The sequence below is a fragment of the Bidens hawaiensis genome, unplaced genomic scaffold (assembly GCF_021521415.1).
Source record: "Bidens hawaiensis isolate Kalapana, Puna unplaced genomic scaffold, B.hawaiensis_p1.1 tig00040684_1, whole genome shotgun sequence".
NCBI classification, from domain to species: Eukaryota; Viridiplantae; Streptophyta; class Magnoliopsida; order Asterales; family Asteraceae; genus Bidens; species Bidens hawaiensis.
Window position 1 is genome coordinate 106,643 of NW_027505674.1, and position 21,525 is coordinate 128,167.

Here is a 21,525-nt window from a genome sequence, read left to right on the forward strand (position 1 = left end):
TCCTTAGCGCGCCGCGGGAAGAACTACCATTCTTAGCGCGTCGCGGGAAGAACTACCATTCTTAGCGCGCTGCGAGAAGAACTACAATTCTTAGCGCGTCGCGGGAAGAACTACCGTTCTTAGCGCGCTGCGAGAAGAACTACAATTCTTAGCGCGCTGCGAGAACAGTTCGCCTCGCGTATCGCAGGAACAACTGGTCTTCACGCAGGCTTCCCTGTAAGGAGTCTGGCGCGTGGAGCTGCGCAGACAACCTTAGGCGGGAAGAACAAAGGACAAGGAGAGAGGGAAACAAGGCTTAAGGGCGGGACGGCGACAAGAGGGAAAAGAAGGCGGAAAGAGAGAAGAAGAGGGACAGGACGGCGGAAAGAAAGAGAGAAAGAGGCGGAAAGGAAAATATATTATTATTATTAAAAGTAAAATATAAGTATAAATAAATATTAAATCATAACAGAAAGAGATCGGATCAGAGAAACGGGTACCTGGGTCGGGTCGGATCGGGGCAGATGTCACATAAAGTGCCAAAACCACTATCAAAATTAAATGTTATAGGTTCATTCGTTTTAAAATTACATTTTAGTCTAAATGAATGATAGAAGCTAAATCACATTGATCAAAATGGCAATTTACTCTAAGATTAAACAAACTTACAATATAAATCGCCCTTTCTTAAGTCCATTAATATTTGACGAATGAAAGATTTTACGATTCTGCTATCAACACAACTAGGTCATATACGGTGTTTATGAAAATTAATTAAGTTTTTGTCAAATAAAATCATAAAATGGTATAATTTTAAAGTTAAGATAAAATTTAGTTAAGATCTCATTTGCAGTTAAAGTTAAGATAAAAATTAATTATGATCTCATTTGCATCTTAAGAGCCGATTCTAACGATTCAACTGTCCTATACGAGACGAAAAAGGATCCTTAACAATAATAATCATACTTCTATTAATCATATATGTTCGAAATCACTAAATTGAATAGTTTGAATGAATTAAAAATGCTTACCAAATGTAATTAAACCATAATTTAAAATAGATATTCTTAAAGCAATATATCAAAAACTGAGATGTTACACATCATGTCTTATTATACATTTATTTATTATTTATATACACAAAAATATACAAAGGAATTTGTGATAGCCTACATTGGCAACAAATATTGAAACTCAAATTCATATGGTAGCTTCTCTACAATGGAAGAAACCTTTGCATTACTGACTCCTCTAAAGCATTCCACCATTGATTTCCTTAAAGAACCAGAAGTAGGCAATTCTTGGCACAACCATTCCACCAATCTTTCCAAATCTTGAGCAAAATCATGCATGTTTCTAAGCAAAAGTTCCGGCAGTCCGATTTTCTTTGCACTTGTTACAACTATTGAAGCTTGTAGGTACTCTAGCTTTGCTCTTTCTAACTCATTCACAACCCCATCACCGGTATACACTCTTATCTTTTTACAAAAATGTTAATTAGGATACAATTACTAGAAACTATAATGAAAAATGTAAGGTTTTTATAAAGGTTCATTTACCGAGGGAGAAGAGCGTGTGCCACAACATAGCGCAAATGTGACATTTGGATCTGTTGAGTCGAGTCCATGAAGTTTGCGAAATATTGCATCTTTGTCATCTCTTTCTGGCTTACCATAGTTCTAATCGACAAACGATAAATTGTTAAAATAGTTAAATACCAATTCAAATTTATATGATGTGGACTTATAATGTATCAACTTTAGCATGTAGATTTAATTAGCATAACTTTGTTATAACTATATAGAGTTTGTAACCAAATTAAGCGTGTTTACCTTGTCTATCATCGAGGCTTCACGCTTTCTCAATATGATGTGTTCTATAGCTTGTGCATTTATTGTGTGGCCTCCTATCTTTAGGGTTGCCTGGTTCACATTCAAGTATTGAGTCATTTGTAATTGCTTTTAGAATACTGAAAATGTCTAGAGAGACAGATTGGTTCCTAGCTGTTTGAAACAATTATCGCCCAAAAACAGTTTAACGAAAGTTCTGAGAACTTTTTTAAAAGGGAACGATTTTGGTTAGAGTTTTAACGTGTGAGAATATGCATGCTAACACACATTTTTTGTATGTGATTTCTGAAAGGCACACAAGTATTAAAGTTAGTGTGAGTTTTAGTGAAATAAAACTCTTTTCAGGTATAATACTTCTTTGTTGTTTAAACCCCGGAAAATATATAACGCTCCTGCTTCCGGTCCGAAAGACAGTAACTTTACTTGTTACTCAATAATTCATAAGAATAACGACCAACCTTGTTCATTAGTGTATGTAGTTTGTCAGGACTCGAAGGAACTCCATACTGAAGAAAACCCTGAAATTAATTTCAAGAATTTAATTTGAGATAAAACAACATTGCACAATAATGATTCTTTAAGACAGTCAAAATGCAGGCCTTAAAACATTATTTAGATGATGAAATGAGAAGTGGATGAACTTACTTGCATGACACAAGCATTGTACATATTGATCCAGAATGCCAGCTTCTGTTGTGAAGTCAAAAACATCAAGTCCACCTTTTGCAGCCCATTCATGTAAGCCCTTTAAGTACAACATTATTAACATTTAACACACCATGCAACTCACCAATGTATGGGTCATGTGGCTAAATTAATGTCAAGTACCTCAACTTTTGTAGCAAAGGAATGTAACTTGAACTTGAAATGCATTTAGGGTCCAAAGAAGTAGATGTAAACCTAACCAAGTTCTTGTAGCATCCAATGTCTCTAGGAATTGAATCTTCTTGGTTAAAGATCCCAAAAGGGTCTTGCTGCCTAGACTCCTTTTGAAGTAATAGGCTAGCTTTTGAGTTCAAGCATGGTTCAGCCCTGAAGCTCAACGAAAAGTTGGCTGATCGCGAAACCGGTCCTGATTTCTCTAGCTCTATTGTTCTAGACATTCTTAGGAGCCTTGTGAAGATGAAGATCAAACATTTCATAATGTTTTCGGAAAGCTTGTTTGGTGACCACTTTGCAATGTTCTCTTCTTCAGATTGGCTTGAAGCCGGATCCGAAGAGTGTGCTACGTTGCGTTCTCTCTAAAAATAGACAGAAAGCAATAGTTAATAGTTTTACAGGATATCAGTGATACTCATTGGTTTAGTATTTATGTACTTTTAAATTATATAGAATATAATAGCATACATACCTTAGGAGTAGTAACATGTCTTGTATCTCTTGCAGGTGAGGGTGGTTTTAGAATACCACTTCTTCTCGGGGTTCGGTCACGAACCCCAAGATCCCCACTGTTATCACGGTTTTCTTTTTGTTCAAAAAACGTGACATTTTTAGTTCTTGATTTCTCTTGTGAAGTGGAGTCTCTAAGATTATAATCACCCTTTATAGCTTTACTAATGAAATGTAATGCCTTGGTTTCAAACGATAATTTGTCACCGTATCCTCTATCTTTTGGTAACGGTAGCGGTGTCTTTGGAGCTAACAATCCGTCGGGAATTTGACGAAATTGCCCTTGTTTCATTTTATACTCCCTTGTAGCTTCTTTCTCTTTGTCTAAGTCAGATTGTAGATGACTGATTTGGCTTTCTAGTCTTGTTATTTCATTCTCAACCATGGCTAGTTCCGTCAATAACTCCTTCATCTAGATTGTATATCAAACGGTTTGATTTCAACATGTGTATTATTAATCAAATATATATAGAAATACAATATAATGACTACTAACCAAATAACTTCTATTTATGGTAAAGATGGTTACAATAAACTCTAATAATATATTTTACAAGCGAGTTAGAATCCGCACTAAAATGAAAAAAAAATTAAGAAAAGTACCTTTGGAGGAAGGGATTTTGGGATATGAAGAGTGGACTGGTCTTGTTGTTGATATGTACGTTTAAGAAGCTCCCCAACTTTTTCTTCGTGATCTAGCATCTTTTGAAGCGTCGATACCTAGGTTATTAGCACCCGTCAATGGATCGAAATGGTTAGTTACCCGAAATCCGTCAGATCATGTGGATTTATTTCTTGAAAACATGCAAATATTGAGATCAATGGAGGATGGTGAGCCATGACTTATGCATGCATGGTAAGAAGGTTTTAATGATTGACAATATGTCTGTAGAGTGTGTCAAGAAACATATAACATGCAACTATGAGTACTAGGGTACCTTTATCATGCCCACAACTTAGTTAAGCTATATATAGGCATATATAGAACTCAAATTGACTAAAGCAAAACATGCTATTTCATGACATTTGATTATTGAGTACGCACATCTTATGAAAACGGGGAAAATTTTGAAAAAAAAAACAAAAATAAAAATAAATTAAAAAAAACTCTCTAGTCGTTCCACGTCCTCTCTCAGGACACAAGATTTAATTTGTAAATGGAGGTATCTCATGCGTTTAACCCGAATTCGTGGGTATGATGTCATCAAACCCAAATAGCCGTTAAACGGGTTATAACATCTTAAAAATTAAAAATTAGTCTCACCAAAGATTTGATATGCAAATCCTGTAAAATATGGTATGGATATACTAAAAATCAGCATCATATTTAAAAAAAAGATATTATTTATAATTAAGAAACAGTTTTACAACTTTTACTCTTAATTATCATTTAAAAAATAACTAATATCACCTTATAAATCATTACTTTTATTTGAAAGAACTAGGAAAAATAAAAGAAAGAAAGTTACCAATTTTTACGGTACATTTCTTGAGTTGGGATTAATCCCAACCAATAGAAGAAAGTTGTGATTATTAAAATCCAGTAACGATAATGGAATTAGTTAATTAGTACCTCTCTTTCTAATTCTTCTTTCTTCTGGTGTCCATTATTCAGTTTTTTGGTCTTCTGATAACAAGAAATTAATAGTATTACTATTAATATAAGTTTATATCACAATCTTGAAATGATAACAATACTTACACTAACGGCGGTGTCGGTGGCGGCGGAGGCAGTGGGAACATTGGCTGCCATATTCCACATGACTAGAAAAGAAGTACGTGAATATAGAAGATAATAATATGGTGAAGGTTTGTGAAATGAAAGTAATTAATATGGGTTAAGTTGATGATGAAATAATAAGCAATGTTGTTGGTGGTGTTGCTTTGATCGGAAGGGTGTTTGGTGGGTGGTGTTGACGGTGGACGGTGGTTGTGAATGTTGACGTTTGGATTTAGAGGTAAATTATTATTAGGATGAAAAAGAGCTTTCATAATGAAAGAATCATGAGAAAGAGAAAGATAGCTTATTCATGTTATGCTTCTAATTCTAGTGTTAGGTGCTGTTTGTTTTTTCTCAAAAGCACTTCTTCACCTCTTTTGTCTGCGCCGCGCAGACCACGCGCAGACATTGGGTTATGCAGTGTGTGTGTTTTTCCGAAGACGTTTTATTAAAAAACGTCTGCGCGCCCTCTTCTCCTAGAAGTGTTGCCCCTGTCACTTCTCACCTCTTCTTCTTCTTTTCCTCATTATCAACAACACAAAACACACCACAGACTCCACCCTCCTCCTTCTCCACCCCAACCCTAGCTCCACCTCCACCGCCGCCGGCGGCCTTCCACCTCCACCGCCGCCTATCTCCGTCGCCACCGCCAAGCCTCTCTCTCTCTCTCTCCACCGCCAAGCCTCTCTCTCTCCACCGAATTCAACCAGATCCTCTCACGGCTGTTGGGCATCCGGATTTCGGTCACCCATTTCCCTCGTTTTCTCTTTCGCACGCCTCTGTACTTTGGGTCATGTGTGGAAGACTCTGATTCGGGGTTCATGGTTACCGATCGAGTGTTTAGTGTTTGCTGGTGGAAGTGACAGTTGACCTTTTTATATATGTGTGCTTTAATTAGGATTGTGCAAAGAGGACAAATAGTGTTGACTTAAAAGTTAAGTAGGATTTGCACGGGAATGTGGTGATTGGTGGAATCGTGGAGCATATCGAGCAAGCGGGTGTTCATTCCGGTGATTCCGCGTGTATGATTCCAACAAAAATGGTTTCAAAGTCTAGCCTTGAAATGATCCGATCGTGGACCCAGAAATTGGCTAAACGGTTAAACGTATGCGGGCTTATGAGTGTCAGTATCGATTACAAAACATTGTTAATGGTTGTTGTTAGTTTTGTTAGATTGTTATTAGTTGTAGAAAGTTTAGGATTGATGAATATTGTTATTAGTTTAAAAAAAGTTTAGAAAGTTTAAATTTCAGTTTATTTTAGCAGTTTGCAGATGTTGAAAAACAAACAGTCTTCTTGTTGCAGATTGCAGAGGTTTGGTCCACCTCTTCTGTTACAGATGTCTGCAGATGTGGTCCCCGGACTGCAGACGTTTTACCTCTGAAAATACAAATAACACCTTAGTCATGATTTGGACACTTGCAATATAATGAACCAAACATAAAATTACATAAAGATTAAAGTTATTTCATTTCCCTAAAAAAACAATCTTTTTGGGGCTTGATAGAACATTGTTTTCCATTCTAATCCACTACCAGAAAAATCTAGTCACACTCTTTATCGACGAGATATGTCGTTGGGATAGAAGGGCTTTATCGACAACATGCTGCCAGCATAGGCTCCGTCAAAATTGTTGAGTTTTGACCGACCCATACCGACAACATGTCGTTGCTAAAGTCACAAAATTATTTTAATGAATATTTGTTTTTCAAAAACTGTAGCGATGACATGTCGTCGGTAGAATTTTTTAATTTATTTTTTGAAAATTATGATTGTCGCTATAGACCATATTTTAGCGACAAGATTTATATGGACCACAATTTTCAGTTGTTGCGGCCAGATTCTAGCGATGAACCTATACCGATGATTAATCATATGACTTATAAAATAACGACTGCACGCGATCGGAAAAATTTTCAATAAAACGTTTTTCTCTATTATCTATATTATTTATAAAGTTTGGATCAATACAAATGAATTAAATTAACATGCTAACTGCGTGAATCAAATAGTGTAATTATATATACAAGTAGTGTAATTATGTTTTGTTACGTAATAACATTATTTTGTATATATAATTACACTATTTGCTTCACACAGTTAGCGCGTTTTTTTTTAATTTGTACCTTAACTGTCCTCTTATTTATATTAGTCATTATGATTAATACACAACTTTTTATTGAAATATTTATAAATACTTTTAATAATAATTATCATTAGTTATCTACCAAAGCAACATATAGGCTTTTTTAAGATTACGTGGGAGTGGAGTATCATATCTTTATTTGGTGGGTTTTTAATTGAAAGTGGTATTTGGCGTAGGTTTCACTCGTAAGCATTGGCCATTGGAGGCTATTGAGGTTAGTTCCTTAGTGGGTAGTCAAAACATTTGTGTGACACTTGTTCGTTTTTACCATGGTCGAGTAACAAAATTTGGTAGGTCTCATGAACTCTCACGTACTTGCCCTTATATAGGATATTTGTAAAATTAGAAGATATTGTTATGTTGTTAATTCAAATAAACAACTGTAATCGTCATCACATTTTTGTGAGCTTATCAGAAGGTTTTACTTAAGGTTTCATTCAACGGGTCCCGGTTTCGATTCTTGGCTCATCATCATCATTTTGAGATGAATTGGTTTCGGTATCATTTATTTCCTTAAGTTCATTACTCTCCTTCATGCTAACATTTTTTCTCTCCTCCAACATTATGGACTTCAACATTTGTAGCTTGATACGACACATCATCATCATCATCAAACCCACTGGTCTTGACCTTGGAATTATCACCAGGATGTACATATTCCTTGTGAAACGATAAAGCGTTATAATGGATTGACCTCTTCATTTGACACGTGGTCAACATTGACGACTAGTTCCACCAATGCCTCCATTATGGGGATGTTGAAAAGACCATAGTAATCACCTTTGTGATTTATGTGGATGTTTACGCAAGTGACACAACTTATGGCCTTGACGTGTGGTTCTTTACTAAAGTTTATGGATCCTAGATCTCACCACAAGAATACGAAGATTGATTTTTTGATTTTATTTTAACAATTTGTTTCATCCATATGCTAATGAGCTCTAATGCAACATCTCGTAAATTGAAAAACGAAATAAAGTTTAATAACACTTAATATCCGAGAAAACACAAATAAAAGTGTCTAAGAAATATATGATATTATTAAATTGAATCCCGACACTAATATATATTAAGCTCCATCCATATTACGAGGAAACTTTAAATCTACCTATTCTAATAATGTAAAATAATTGTGACACATGTCAGTTTATGATTAATCCTCACAATGTTTTTCCCTCCAAAACTAATATATGGCATATATCAATAATTATTCATTTTTCTTTTACACTTCATTTATATTGTATCTAATTAAATTATTCACTTTTCTTTAAACTCTATTTGTATTATATCTATATATTTTTATACAAATAAATATTTACATATTATACTAATGTACATTGTTAGAATATATTCCATCAACAGAAGAAAAATGATTTTGGCGGGAATTTGATAATGAAAATTAACCTCATAATGGCATATGTACATAATTATTTTCTTCTATTAGTATTAGTAAATAAGACTGTTGTAATAGTTGAACAACAATGTGTTTATAAGGACAATATGAAAGCTGCTCTAAAAGAAAATTTTGATGTCTTTTTTGTCTATGGCCGGGTATGGAGTGTATAGCATTTTTATGAAAGATTTTAGCTTCATTATTATATACCGATGGTAGAACAACTCATTCTCAATTTAAAATTCAAATATATTTGATGACATAAAACGACTATTTGTAATACATTTTTTTTCCACAATATAAAATTACTTAATTATATTTTTTATTTGTTTTAAATTATTCATTGTAGTTCATACATTAATTTATCCCGTGTAACACACGGGTTTCTAAAGCTAGTATTATTGATATTGTATGATCATGTCAATTTAAAATTGTTAGCTAACTAGTTTTTTGGACCCCCGCGTTGCGGGGGCTGAAAATGCACATGCTGAAAATGCAAGTGTTAGAAAAGGAAAAATAAACTCACCACGAACACTCATGTTGAAAATGCACGTTTTGGAAGGGGAAAAATAAACTCGCCACTAACACTCATATTGTTATTGTAATGTGAACACTCATATTGCTAATTTGCTATTGTGATGCGAACAGTCATATTGCTATTGTAGCGCGTGGTTATTGTTCTAAGTGTATGATATATAACATAGTATTTAGAAAGTCATATTATTTAGAAAAAGATGTTAATCCACTTACTTATATTAACCATATAGGTAGAGGTAGTAGTTTAAAAATGCTGCAATTAAGCTTAAGTTTTGATAATAAAGAGTTATAGGGGTATACATATAAATTCTATCTTTGTTAATAAATATTAAAATACTAGATGGGTACCCGCGCAATGCTGCGGGTAACCAAAATCATAGTAATCATGTAACAATTAAGGATGTTCACAGCTCATTTAAAATCTTGAAAACGTTTAAACCAATCACCACTTTTGATTAGTTGGTTTCTGAATGTTCAAACCATAGAAAACAGTTCGGTTTACGGTTTATACCAAAAATAGGCCATATAAAACCGGACCGGACTGTAAATTTATTATTGAAACTCAATGTGTGAAATCAAACCATTAGTAACGATTCATCGACTCTTTAGTTTTCGTTTTCAATGAAAAAAAATAAACAACGGTTTAGCTCACTATTTAACTTAGAAACCGTTAAAATTGAATTGTGAACGCCTATATGTAACATGTTAATTTTTTAATTGAAAAAAACTATAGCAATACCATACCCAAATTAAAGACAATAAAATGCTCGTTTTTATGGTGTAACTTTTAAAAAAATGTATTAACGTATGAAAAAGTTACGGACATTGAAAAATCGTTGGTGGGAAGTTTGTTACAATTAAAATAAAAAAGAATACACAGGTAAAGATGAAGGTTCAAAGTTGTAATAATTTTTAAAATTTACAAAAGTTAAGTAAAGATGGGGGCAATGTTGTAACTTTTATCATTGTCCTCATCTTACATGCTATAGAAGGTGTACCTTAAGCTTTATAAGTTGTGAATTACTTAAAATAAAGGTGTCTTAATTTGCCCATATTTCATACATTATATATAGTATAGTATAGATAATAACTTTCTTTCCCTGGCACAACGACCAACACAACTCCTCTACTGCCAAATAGCCACCGCAACACAAACATCAAAGTATCAAACCGTCAATGTCTCTATTTAACAAAACCATATTTGAAGGTATGTGTAGGCGGCCAACCAACATGTCTCTTATTCATTATCGACACCATCACCATCACCATCTTAGGGTTTCATGGGCACCACATAACCACACCTGTGGCTACTGAAGTTTCATATCCCTCTATCTACCCAAACCTTAGATCCATCTGTCTAGTCCATTCTTGAAGAAGAAGAAGAAACAGAGATCTGGTTAAAGGTTACAGATATGATTTGAGATCAATCGAATATCGAATATAAGATCATAATCATTTGGTAACTGCTACCACAGATAATTTTGATGATTCCATCCATATAAACTTGGATTACATGATGGTTTAGCTCGATTGAATGGTGGTCTGTCATTGAGGAAGAAAGCTGACGGCGACCGGCGTTTAGTGTTGTGGTGTGGTTGTCATAATAGGTTTGAGAGAGAGATACTCGTGACAACCGGTTGATGGTGTGCTTCCAAAGGAACAACAATTAATTAAAGGCTTGAAGCAAAGGAGGGAAAAGACACGTTTATAAAACCAAAACCAAAACCAGACACGTAGCAAGGTTGCTACACCTGGCAAGCCAAAACATTGAAAAACATAGGTACAAAGAATAAATTAAACATATCGACATACAAAGAATGATAGACGGTGGTGAGTGCAATCAATGGGATGGTTGGGTCACAACTCACAAGGTCGTAGTTAGGAATGTTTAGAACTTCTCATTCAATATAGGATATCAATTTAATAAATTATGAATATCCAAACATCTGAAAATACAAAACATAGCATGAGTAGCATTGTTTGTGATGCAATTTTGAAAGCGACTCAAAAACTCATAATTAATCAAAGACAATAAATATAACTGAAGGTTCTTTTCAATAAACTTAACTAAACAATAAACCCTAACATCCAATTTATAATAGTAAAAGAGATAAACATAGAAATTAGATAATAACAAATAATAAAATATAAAATAACAAAAATAAAAAATATTGCCGATGCTCCTATATCATACTTTCCATCTTTGAAAAAAAAAACTCGTCATTGAGTTTTGCTTTTAGAACACAACCACCTAGATCAAAAGGAATATCAACTCGATTCATAATCGCTACCACCATGACCCACCCAAAGAGCTAAACTTCATAATACGACGCACCCTAGTCTAAATCGGTACTACCGGAGTGTATTGGGTTGTCGAGTCTCTCTACCTCCTCCTCGTCTTCGAAAAAGACTCGTCCTCGAATCTTGAGAACATCGAAAAGATCATTGATAGCCCGAGATAAAAGGTAGGCCTCGTTCTTTTTCATTGATAATATTTAAAAAAATACATTGAAAACTTCAAAAACAAGCCACCAGGTTCAAACGGAATATTAACTCGATTATTACCCAAAATTGCATCCAATATAAAATAAAATAAAAAGAGATAAGCATAATAACAAATAATAAAATATAAAATAACAAAAATAAAATATATTGTCGATGCTCTTGCATCAGTTTGGTAAGAAAAAACGACCGCTTTAGATGCTCACATTTACAAGGCCCCAAATTTCCTAGGGCATTGGTATGCAACGAGACTAAAAGTTTCATATTTTCAATGTATGGTTTTGTCATTTGTGAATTGAAACATTTTAGGCCTGAAGTAAAGAACAAAAATCCATCAACTTTGTTAAATTCAATGTGAAATATTGAAGATAATAAGAGTTATCATTTGACAGTCTATCATAATCCGATAATATATGCATATTCTTCTCGTATCTTAAGTTTTTCAATTGTAGCATGGGTATATCAAGATAGGATGATTTTGATATTTCGACTTCTAAGAATCCAAGTGATGTTATAACATGGCTATATTAGATCTCGTCGAGGAACACAAACAAATCGATAGCGGAAGCTATTGTTATGTAAGGCCCCGTTACCGGTACCCTACATTTGGTGTTGGATTTACTCATAAACGCAGTTCTAAATATCAAAGTTAATTAAAACTTCACGCGGAATATAAACTTCAACCATAACACATTACATAACTTTCAAATCTTGTCTTATCAAACATTCATGGTTATTTAAGAAAAACAAAACATAGTCTTTTAAAACATCATAGCATTTTCATGAGACGCCAGTGTCTTCAATTCGATGCCATGTGTCCCCATCAAGCAAATTGCCTCAATTTACTCACCTGCGTGCATAAAAGTCAGCTACGCTGAGTGAGTTATAGTTAATCACACATTATACAATACATACACTTACCTCCAATTATGTATCCGAAGATACATAATAATTACTTTACTAATTTACTTTAATTACTCAAGTCATACATACGTTCGTACTTTATTACTTTCATACTATATAAATTACTGTCCTTTTCTATCTCAGATATTATTAGGGTCTGGTCCCTCTTTCCTTTGTCTATCTTAGATATTATTAGGGTCTGATCCCTTTCTTGTTTATCTCAGATATTATATTAGGGTCTGGTCCCTTTTTACTTCTCTATCTCAGATATTATTAGGGTCTGGTCCCTTCTATCTCAGATATTATTAGGGTCTGGTCCCTCTTTTTTCATCTTCGTACATACCGTCTTTACATACCCATAACATACATACTTGCTTTAATCATTCATACATACTCATATATTGTACGTATATCTATCATACACATTCATCTATCATAAACATACCTCCCTTGTTAGCATGTGCAATATCCGAAGATCGTTCACATACCGACAAGCTTTCATTCACATTTAAGATATACATACATAACATATAAACCATATAAGGCATACACTTACCAGTTAAGGTAAGTGTATTAACTATCACATCGAGTATGCATACAGCCCCGAAAACATAACAAGGAAATAGGGCTAGAAACTCACCTGAAGTCGGTTATGTTCACCGTTTATGGTAATCCCTTTCTTGAGTTGTGCACGGCAAACTTTATAATATATACATGTATCAATTAACTATTGCTACTCATATCGTATTTCTATCTTTATATAACCCACAACGAACGGGGGTCCGGGGTCAGCGCCCCTGGCAACGAGGTTATATGGGTGGCAGCCCCTAGCGGGGTCCAAGGGGCAGAGCCCCTTGCTGGAGTTAAGCTGCCAGGTTAGCTTGAAAAAATTTTATTTTCATTAGTTGTCTTAACACATTTTCCATTAAGATTTTAAATTATTTTCTAAGTTGGGCTTATTCGTTAAGCCTAAGATAATGGGCTAGTTTGCCTGAATTGGGTATGGGCTTAGTTGATTCAGGCCCAACTGTTCATTATGGTATCTGGGCCCAGCTGGTCTCAGACCCAAATCCAAACAGATAACAGATCAGCCGAGAACTCTTTGGCAGAGAACTCATGACCGAGTGATGTATGAAACGTATATAATATTAAAAACCAAGTTTTACCGAATTCACCTAAAAAACCACACACAATCGGCAAGTGTACCGGACGCAATGTAGCTAGCAAGTAAGAACGGATATCGAACCTTGGACACTATGGGTAAACTCTTATTATTAAACCTAAAAGATTACTAACCTCGACTTTCTTTTGATTTTTTATAATTTTTTTATATTAATTAAACTAATAAAACTTAACTAATTATAAATTAACTAAAAATAAAACTTTATAAAAATTTGGTTTTAAAACAAATATGAGAAACAACTACCTAGGTAATGGAATCCCACTAGTTAAATAAATAGTTAACGAACTTGACTTGGTTGAAAAACAATATCTTTAAAAAATATGAAATTAAAGACCACTAAAATAAGCTAGATCGCCTCCCAGCCTCACCAACGAAACCTTAGAACTCTAATGACATGTGAAGCTCACTTGTTAAAAGTTTGGATCACCTCCCGGTCTCACATTGCCTTATAATATTATGGTACCCCAAAACCCGAATCACCTCCCGGTCTCTTCGAATACAATATATATTAATATAAAGAGGGTATTATTAATTAATTTGAACACAACTTGTATCACAATAATCTTAAAGGACCTAGGATAACTCACTCCCGTGCAATTATGACCCAAACCCGCAAAAGACAAAGATGACACAACACTAAATCACCTCCCGGTCTCTCTAGTGAAAGAACAATAAAATCTAATAAACCTTTTATAAATTACTCCTACGGTTGTTTCGACCATAAACCGCAAACAAGTTGAAAACACAAAGTAGACAATCTAATCATGCATCTAACAATCACCAAAAAACTATTAAACACAAGTGGAATAAATATTATAATAATAAATTAGATTCAATCACTCAACAATATCATGAACAAACCAATAAAAAACTTTACCATACTATTAAATCAACCAACGTCAAATAAATAATTCATCAAACCATCAAATCTAACATAGTGTTCAACTAAAACCTAGGTAGTATAAAGTATTTAGCTACTCATGATAAAGTATGAAACTAAAATAAGATTGTTCATTGAAAAGATATAAGAAAATTACTTGTTTCTTTCTTTCTTTCTTTGTTTGTTGCCGTGACCCACAGAACCAAAAGTCCACCAAATAGTTTTCTTGTTATGGCTCACGAATAATGATAATTAAAATTCTTCTTATGTTGACTTACGTTCCTCCTCACGTAGCCTCACCCAATCAGAAAACCTCACAAACAAATATTAGTCTTTTCACGTGCAGACTACCACACAAAAAACCCAAAACCCTCTCTGTTGACTTCCTCGACCCAATGCAACAAGGCACCGCACACCTATGTAGCTTTTGCAAAAACCAATTTCCAGTTATATCTTTTCTTATCTGCCGCTGCTCTCTGTTAATATTAATAATAATGTAGGGTTTTTTTATTTTAGCTCTCACAAATATTAAAGCCCACATACGCCCTTTTTTTATTGATCCATAGCCATTGTTAATTTATTCTTTTGATCATCTTGTGGGCCCAGCCCATATGTCTTGTAAAACTTAAAATCCAAGACTTCAACACCTATAATGCATTCATACAATCATTTATTTAGTTTTAAACTTGTTGTCTCATGAAACCTTTAAACTTTAAATATGAGTCAATTGAGAGTAATATTAAATAAAAATAAAGTCAAAAGTTATTTAAAATGTAGGAAACATTTATAATATTTATATATAATTTAGCTCATATCACCAAGAACCATGTTTGACCGAAAACACGTGTTTGCCCGAGAACTCGTATCTGACCGAAAGCTCTGGTCTGACCGAGAACTCGAGTTTGACCGAACTCTTGTTTTGACCGAAATCCCATACATGGCCGAGAACACGGGTTGGCCGAGAACCCTCAATCCTGGCCGAGAACACCCAATTCAGCCCATTTTTCCATCTTTATGTTTCTACCATGCCTGGTTACTGTTCTAAGGTTCGATTCATGAACCTTTAACCCCTTTTTGGCCATCATTCAATGCTGTTATACACCCATTACTATCACGGCTTCAAGATCTAACCCGTTTTAGACATAAAGTTCAAACCTTTATAGGGTTAAAACGTTCTAGACTAGATCTAGGGTTTATCTATAAGCCGAATACTACCATAAGTCTATTAAGTTCATTTTAATCATCAAGTTTGTATTTTTATGGAATATCTAGGCCCGATCTACTCTAGAGTTAAGTTTCATGGCTGACCGTCCATAAAAACGTAATCTTTAAGGTAAAGAACATACCTTTTTGATGTTTCTAGGTTACGGCTAGGCTTGATTATGAACTCGGATCGTGTAGCTAGCTTGAATATCTAGGATAGTTCAAGGACTTGACTTGCTTGACCTTGGATCCCACTTTCTCTCTTACGGCCGAAAAGGAAAGGTTGCGTGTGTTTATGGAGGTATAGGGAGAATAAGATGGAATATGGATGGAAATGGAAAGATTTAGGGTTTAAGGGGTATTTATACTCCCTTAAACCCATGGACCTAAAGCTCATATTTCCTTTTTAGTCCATGATTAATCCATCTAATTAACCTGCTTCTCTTTCCCTCTTTTGTTATTTTATTTATTAATCCAAGTAAACTCTTTCATTAAGAATAATATATAAAATATTATTATCTGAAATTCGGGATGTTACATGTTATGGCGACATGCTGGGTACTGTGGTGGTATCTAAATTGGATTGTTTTTAACGATAATGATATATCGAGAGAAACTATGTTTGGTTCTATTGTTAAAATCTCCTATTTGTGGGCTGTAAATATGAATCCTGAGATTAACATTAATTGGGCGGTTTGGTTACAAAACCCAATCATGTCTCTAGAACATTATTGGTTCCCCGGCTAGTTTCTTGCAAGTCGGTTATATGGAATTTAATATTTACTGGTTTTAAAAGTCTAAAGTTGACTGGTTATAGCCTCATGTATGCATGCGCTATGTGCATGTATAACAATATCTAAATCTTTTTAGTTAATCTTCTATCATCAAAATTGTTAATTACAGCCGATCTACCTTATTAAAATTTACACCATAAAAGGATAAACTACAGTTGTTCGCAAAACGTTGAAATCAACCAAATCATTTAAATCAAAGCAAGTCAGTCGTTTGGTTGATTTAAAACCCAAACAGTTCAATTCGATTTGACGGGTTGAAACCTGAAACCCTACAATTAGGTTTGAAACCTGAAACCAACCGTACAACTACAACCAGCATTTAACATGTGTTCCAATCATAGCGGCATTGCAACTCAAACCAGTTCGACCAATCCCTCCGGTTCAAGTTTCGGTTTCTAAAACCACAGTTAGAAATCTCAACCTAGATTTTTTGTCAAAACCGTCCAAACCGTACCACGAACAAATCCAAATTAAAAAGAAAAAAAAACACATGTGTTATTTTTATTTTAATAATAATAAAAAATAAAAAAAAGCGGTACCCATTTTGAGGAATTGGGTAGAATTGAAAGAAAGACACTATTGGGAAAGCGAACCGGGTGGCCGGATGTGGATTCCATTCCATTGCACCCAAAAACACGTTGTTCATATTTTCATGATTCCATTCCATTCCATTCCGCTTTTAAAAATTAAAACTCACTTTCCGTTCCGATCGATCTGCAATAAAATATCTGCTACTTCTACAATCCAGGTAATAACTAATAATAATAAATTCTTTCTTACAAATGCATCTAATCCACAATCAAATCAAGCTTATTATTATTATTATTATTATTTTATGTGGTGTTTATTCTCATCGTTCTATTTTAATTTTGTTAATTGTGTTAGATTCACGTTAGGTCATTTAATTCTCGTTAATTGTTTGGTAGTTAGTTTCCGATCGAATTAGTGAGCTTATGTGTTGTAAACTGCACTCATGCATATCGATCGTTAATCGTTATTGTTATTCAATTGAATTAGACTGTTTGTTTAGGGTTATGTAACTTGTATGCTTTGATTTTGATGAATTATTAGGTTATTTAGTTATAATGTAGGATCGAATCTAGGCGAAATGAATGCTTATTCTTATTCATTACTAGGTTTACTTTCCCTTTTTAGCGGTATATAATAAGTTTATTCGGTCTGGTTCGGGTCGGGTTATATAAATAGGGTTTGGATCATATACAAAGTAAATTAACGTGCTAACTGTGCGAGTCAAGTGGTGTAATTATATATGCATCATAGTGTAATTATAGTGTAGTGTACTTACAACATAGTGTAATTACACTTACACTACGGTGTAATTACATAATTACACTACTTGTATGTATAATTACACTACTTGACTCGCACAATTAGCACCCTTTTTGAGTTTGTAAGTTAACTTTCCCCTATATAAATAAAGACAATCAACCTAGATTTCGTATAGTCAACAAAAGTATGTCAAACGTTATTAAAAATTTATTATGAAAATACGATATAGATGTAACCATTTTTTTGGACAATAGGCCTAATTCCTTGAAAGTTAAAACATTGAACATTGGGCCTATTATTGAAAATTTATAAATTTCTAATTTGGTTTTTCCTTAGGGGTCGGTTTCAAATTTGCATGAGGGGTGATCGCAAAATTTTAGAGGGGGCGATCGGGATTTTAGCAAGCATATAAAACTATTTTTAGCCAGATTCATACTTCATACATGATGCTGATTGAAATATGTGCTTGGATAATCGCACTGCTAAGTCCAATATATAGTTGTTGTCATGATTAATAAGATATAATATTAATCTTAAAATAATTATAATAATGTTCTCTATATGCTTTGCTAAAATATATCGAGAGTAGATTCGATTAACATCTTCACTTTTAAAAAAGAACAATTAGAAGAAAGTGGATTTATTGTTTAAATAAACCCAGAAAGCTCATTTGTCCAAGTTTAGCCACATAATAAGTCCATTATGATGATCTTTATAGGGACCACTAGTGGATAATATTATTTTCTCTCTTTACAGCCTCATGTTTTGATAAAGTGATCTCATATTTGCAGCGAGCCGAATATGAATTAAGCAGTCAGATATTAGCAAAATGTTTTCATCCAGTCAAGATCCTGATGTTGTTCGGTGGGGTCACCTGCTCTTTGATAGTGGGCCATCCATTGACAACAGCTATTCCAGCTATGGCCCGCAAAATTACGCAGATTGTTATCAATATCAGTATTCAAGTGAAAACCGTTATGACACAGAATGTATCAACACAGAAAATGAAAAGGATAATATACTTACCTTTCCGGAGGACACATCGTCATTTTCAGTTGCAGAAGCATCTGCAGATTCTTGTGAATCGGTTGATCATTCGCAAACATCTTTTTACCTGCAGGATTCACTTAATCAATCTATGGCAAACTGCAGTCTTGGTAACAGATACAAATTCACTCTTATTTGATATATTTTATTAGTTAAGTTAGTTTATGGTTCAGTGATGTGTATATACATTATAGGAGATGATGAGGTCACAAATGATATGCCACCGTGTGAAAGCCCTACAAGTGAGTTGAACTATGGTGAAGAATTGTCGTACTCATTAGAGCTGAGTGATGAGTATGCATTAGATGATGAAGTTGGCAATAGGCTGAACCATATGGCTTCTGTTCCTGTAAGTGTTTTATCTTATATTTATGCAGTAATGACTTCATTTGTTTTAAGTAGTTTATTTATGTTGCATAATGATATTAAGTCAAATAGCTAATTTTGTTGCATAGTTACCATATAGTGTTGTTATTAATTAAATAAATAATAAATTGCTGCTGGATGTTTTGTAGCATGTTCCCAAGGTCAACGGAGAAATACCTTCTTTAGATGAGGCGACTTTAGATCATCAGAGACTGCTCGACAGGTATTAGGCAACATCTTAATTCATAGGCTTGCAAATGAACCCGAACGAACACAAATCGAGCGTGTTCATTCGTTTAACTCTAATCGATCTCAAACTGTTAAAACGAATGGGTTTTTCTTGTTCGTGTTCGTTTGTTAAGAAAATGACATGCTCATTTGTGTACAGTATAAAGTATAAACGAACAGCTACTGAACATAGATGAACGAATATAATCGAGCCAAAACCAGTAAAAAATAAAGTGAAAAACAATGTGCCGGGCCTAAAAACTTTCTATAACTAAACTAAGTTGTAACGGGCTAAACTTTTTTAAATGAATATGTTAACATACGAACTTAAACAAACGAACATTAACAATTAAAATAAGCGAACGCTCATGAACATAAACAAACAAACAAACAAGACATGTGTTCGTATTTGTTCGTTTAACTAATGAACGAAATTTTGTGTTCATGTTCGTTAGTATATTAAACAAATGAACATAACAAACTTTTTTTTTAATTATTAGCATGATGATTAAAGTTACGTACACATTTGTTATACAGGCTGCAGCTGTACCAATTAGTGGAGTCCAAAGTTATAGGGGACGGAAATTGCCAGGTGAAAACTCTCAGTTATCTTGTTGTTGACCATGCTGTTTGACCTGGTTTCTGAAACCTAATAATAAGTCTTAACAAAAGTGTATTTCATTTCTCAGTTTCGAGCTCTTTCGGATCAAGTTTACCATACAACCGAGCACCATAAATTTGTTAGACAACAAATTGTAAACCAGGTCAGTCTAGACACATTAATTCCCATTTGATTATTTTCTTTATATATTTATTTATTACCGTCTTTTAAATATTGGTTTTCTTTTCTAAAGCTTGAACTATATTCTGAAAAATATGAAGGATACGTCCCCATGGATTATGGTGATTACTTGAAGAATATGTCCAAGTATGTTACTGCATCTTTTCTTTTAATTTGGTAATATCGCTTACTAAGTTATTATCATGGTTTATGTTTATGATATTTTTGGATGTGATTTAGGGTCGGTGATGGGGTGATCATGGTGACTTTGCAGGCGGCTGCTGATTTGGTATGAAAATGCATGTTAACCGTGTTTCTTTTGAAGCATTCTACATAATTTTGGTCATAATGTTGATTTTATGATGCAGTATGCAATCAAAATCTGTGTATCACATCGTACAAGGATACCTGCTATATCGAGATTGTTCCAAGTGTTCAAAGGTCGAATCGAGGTAAAATCTAAAAACTCTATATAAATATGTATCATGTGTGGTTGATGATAATGCTGCTTTATCTTATAGTATAGCTACTTTGTTGCAGTTATATTATTAAGCTTTTGGGCAGAGGTTCACTACAATTCAATATATCCTGTGGAAGGTAAAAAGTCCGTACCGAATAGTCAAACTTGATGAGTTGACTTATGTTATCATGCACCAAAATCAAATATATTAATCTTACTATTTAACCACAGATGTCCACAAGTGGAGGACTGAGGTGGAAGATGAGTGGCTGTTGCAACTCGCTTATCTTTCTGCTTATATTATTGGAACCTTCGACCCTCGTTGGGTCTTAGTTCCCGTGATTATAAACGAGACAAAAATGGCCCGAGGACGTTACATGGGGCCTCGCAGAAGGCTCGGTGACAATACTGTGTCTTTCTCAAAGAGGTTTTATAACGATTTTTATTGCAAGATTTTCTTTGTTAACTAATAAGTTGTTTCTTGTTTGGGTTAACTTTTGAGCTGATTTTATCATAAGTTAAGTCTAGAGATTGATTTACTATAAAAATATGAAATCATAAAGGAAGTATATCATCCAATCTGAGTAGTGCAAACATATGTGAACTGATAATAGCAGTAACATGTTAAAAGAAGTGTCGTCACAATAGTCGATAATAAGATGGCCGTACTTTTGTTGGCCACCCTAAATAAGTAAACATAATCTCTTACAAATATGTTAGAAGGAACTGCCCCCCTGGATCGGTTAAAGTCTCGGTTTAAAACCCTACCTATAACTATAGCGTGACGACATAATGTGATGATGAAGAATATCTAATGGTGCTCAAGCTCAGCTTTTGAAGAAGCGCATAGCCTATTCTCTTTGAGAAGATAGGT

The 21,525-nt window shown here is 34.1% G+C and overlaps 2 protein-coding genes across 2 annotated transcripts; one reads left to right on the plus strand and one right to left on the minus strand.

The window, feature by feature from the left end:
- Nucleotides 1–1,079: 1,079 nt before the first annotated feature.
- Nucleotides 1,080–4,971, minus strand: LOC143614669 (uncharacterized). The gene is made up of 10 exons (XM_077088039.1): nucleotides 4,921–4,971; nucleotides 4,792–4,845; nucleotides 3,822–3,938; nucleotides 3,181–3,630; nucleotides 2,658–3,070; nucleotides 2,475–2,574; nucleotides 2,288–2,347; nucleotides 1,812–1,901; nucleotides 1,539–1,658; nucleotides 1,080–1,457 (listed from the first exon to the last, which is right to left on the minus strand). Exons 1-10 carry the CDS (start codon nucleotides 4,969–4,971, stop codon nucleotides 1,149–1,151), a joined length of 1,764 nt encoding a protein of 587 aa, XP_076944154.1. The 3' UTR covers nucleotides 1,080–1,148.
- A 13,349-nt stretch (nucleotides 4,972–18,320) lies between these two features.
- LOC143614670 (OVARIAN TUMOR DOMAIN-containing deubiquitinating enzyme 10-like) lies at nucleotides 18,321–21,078 on the plus strand (the record flags this gene model as incomplete). Its single annotated transcript, XM_077088040.1, has 10 exons — nucleotides 18,321–18,926; nucleotides 19,011–19,165; nucleotides 19,332–19,405; nucleotides 19,948–20,002; nucleotides 20,100–20,174; nucleotides 20,265–20,338; nucleotides 20,432–20,480; nucleotides 20,560–20,643; nucleotides 20,713–20,788; nucleotides 20,883–21,078. Coding segments are annotated over exons 1-10 (1,166 nt in total), but the record flags the coding sequence as incomplete, so codon positions are not given.
- Between the last annotated feature and the right edge of the window lie 447 nt (nucleotides 21,079–21,525).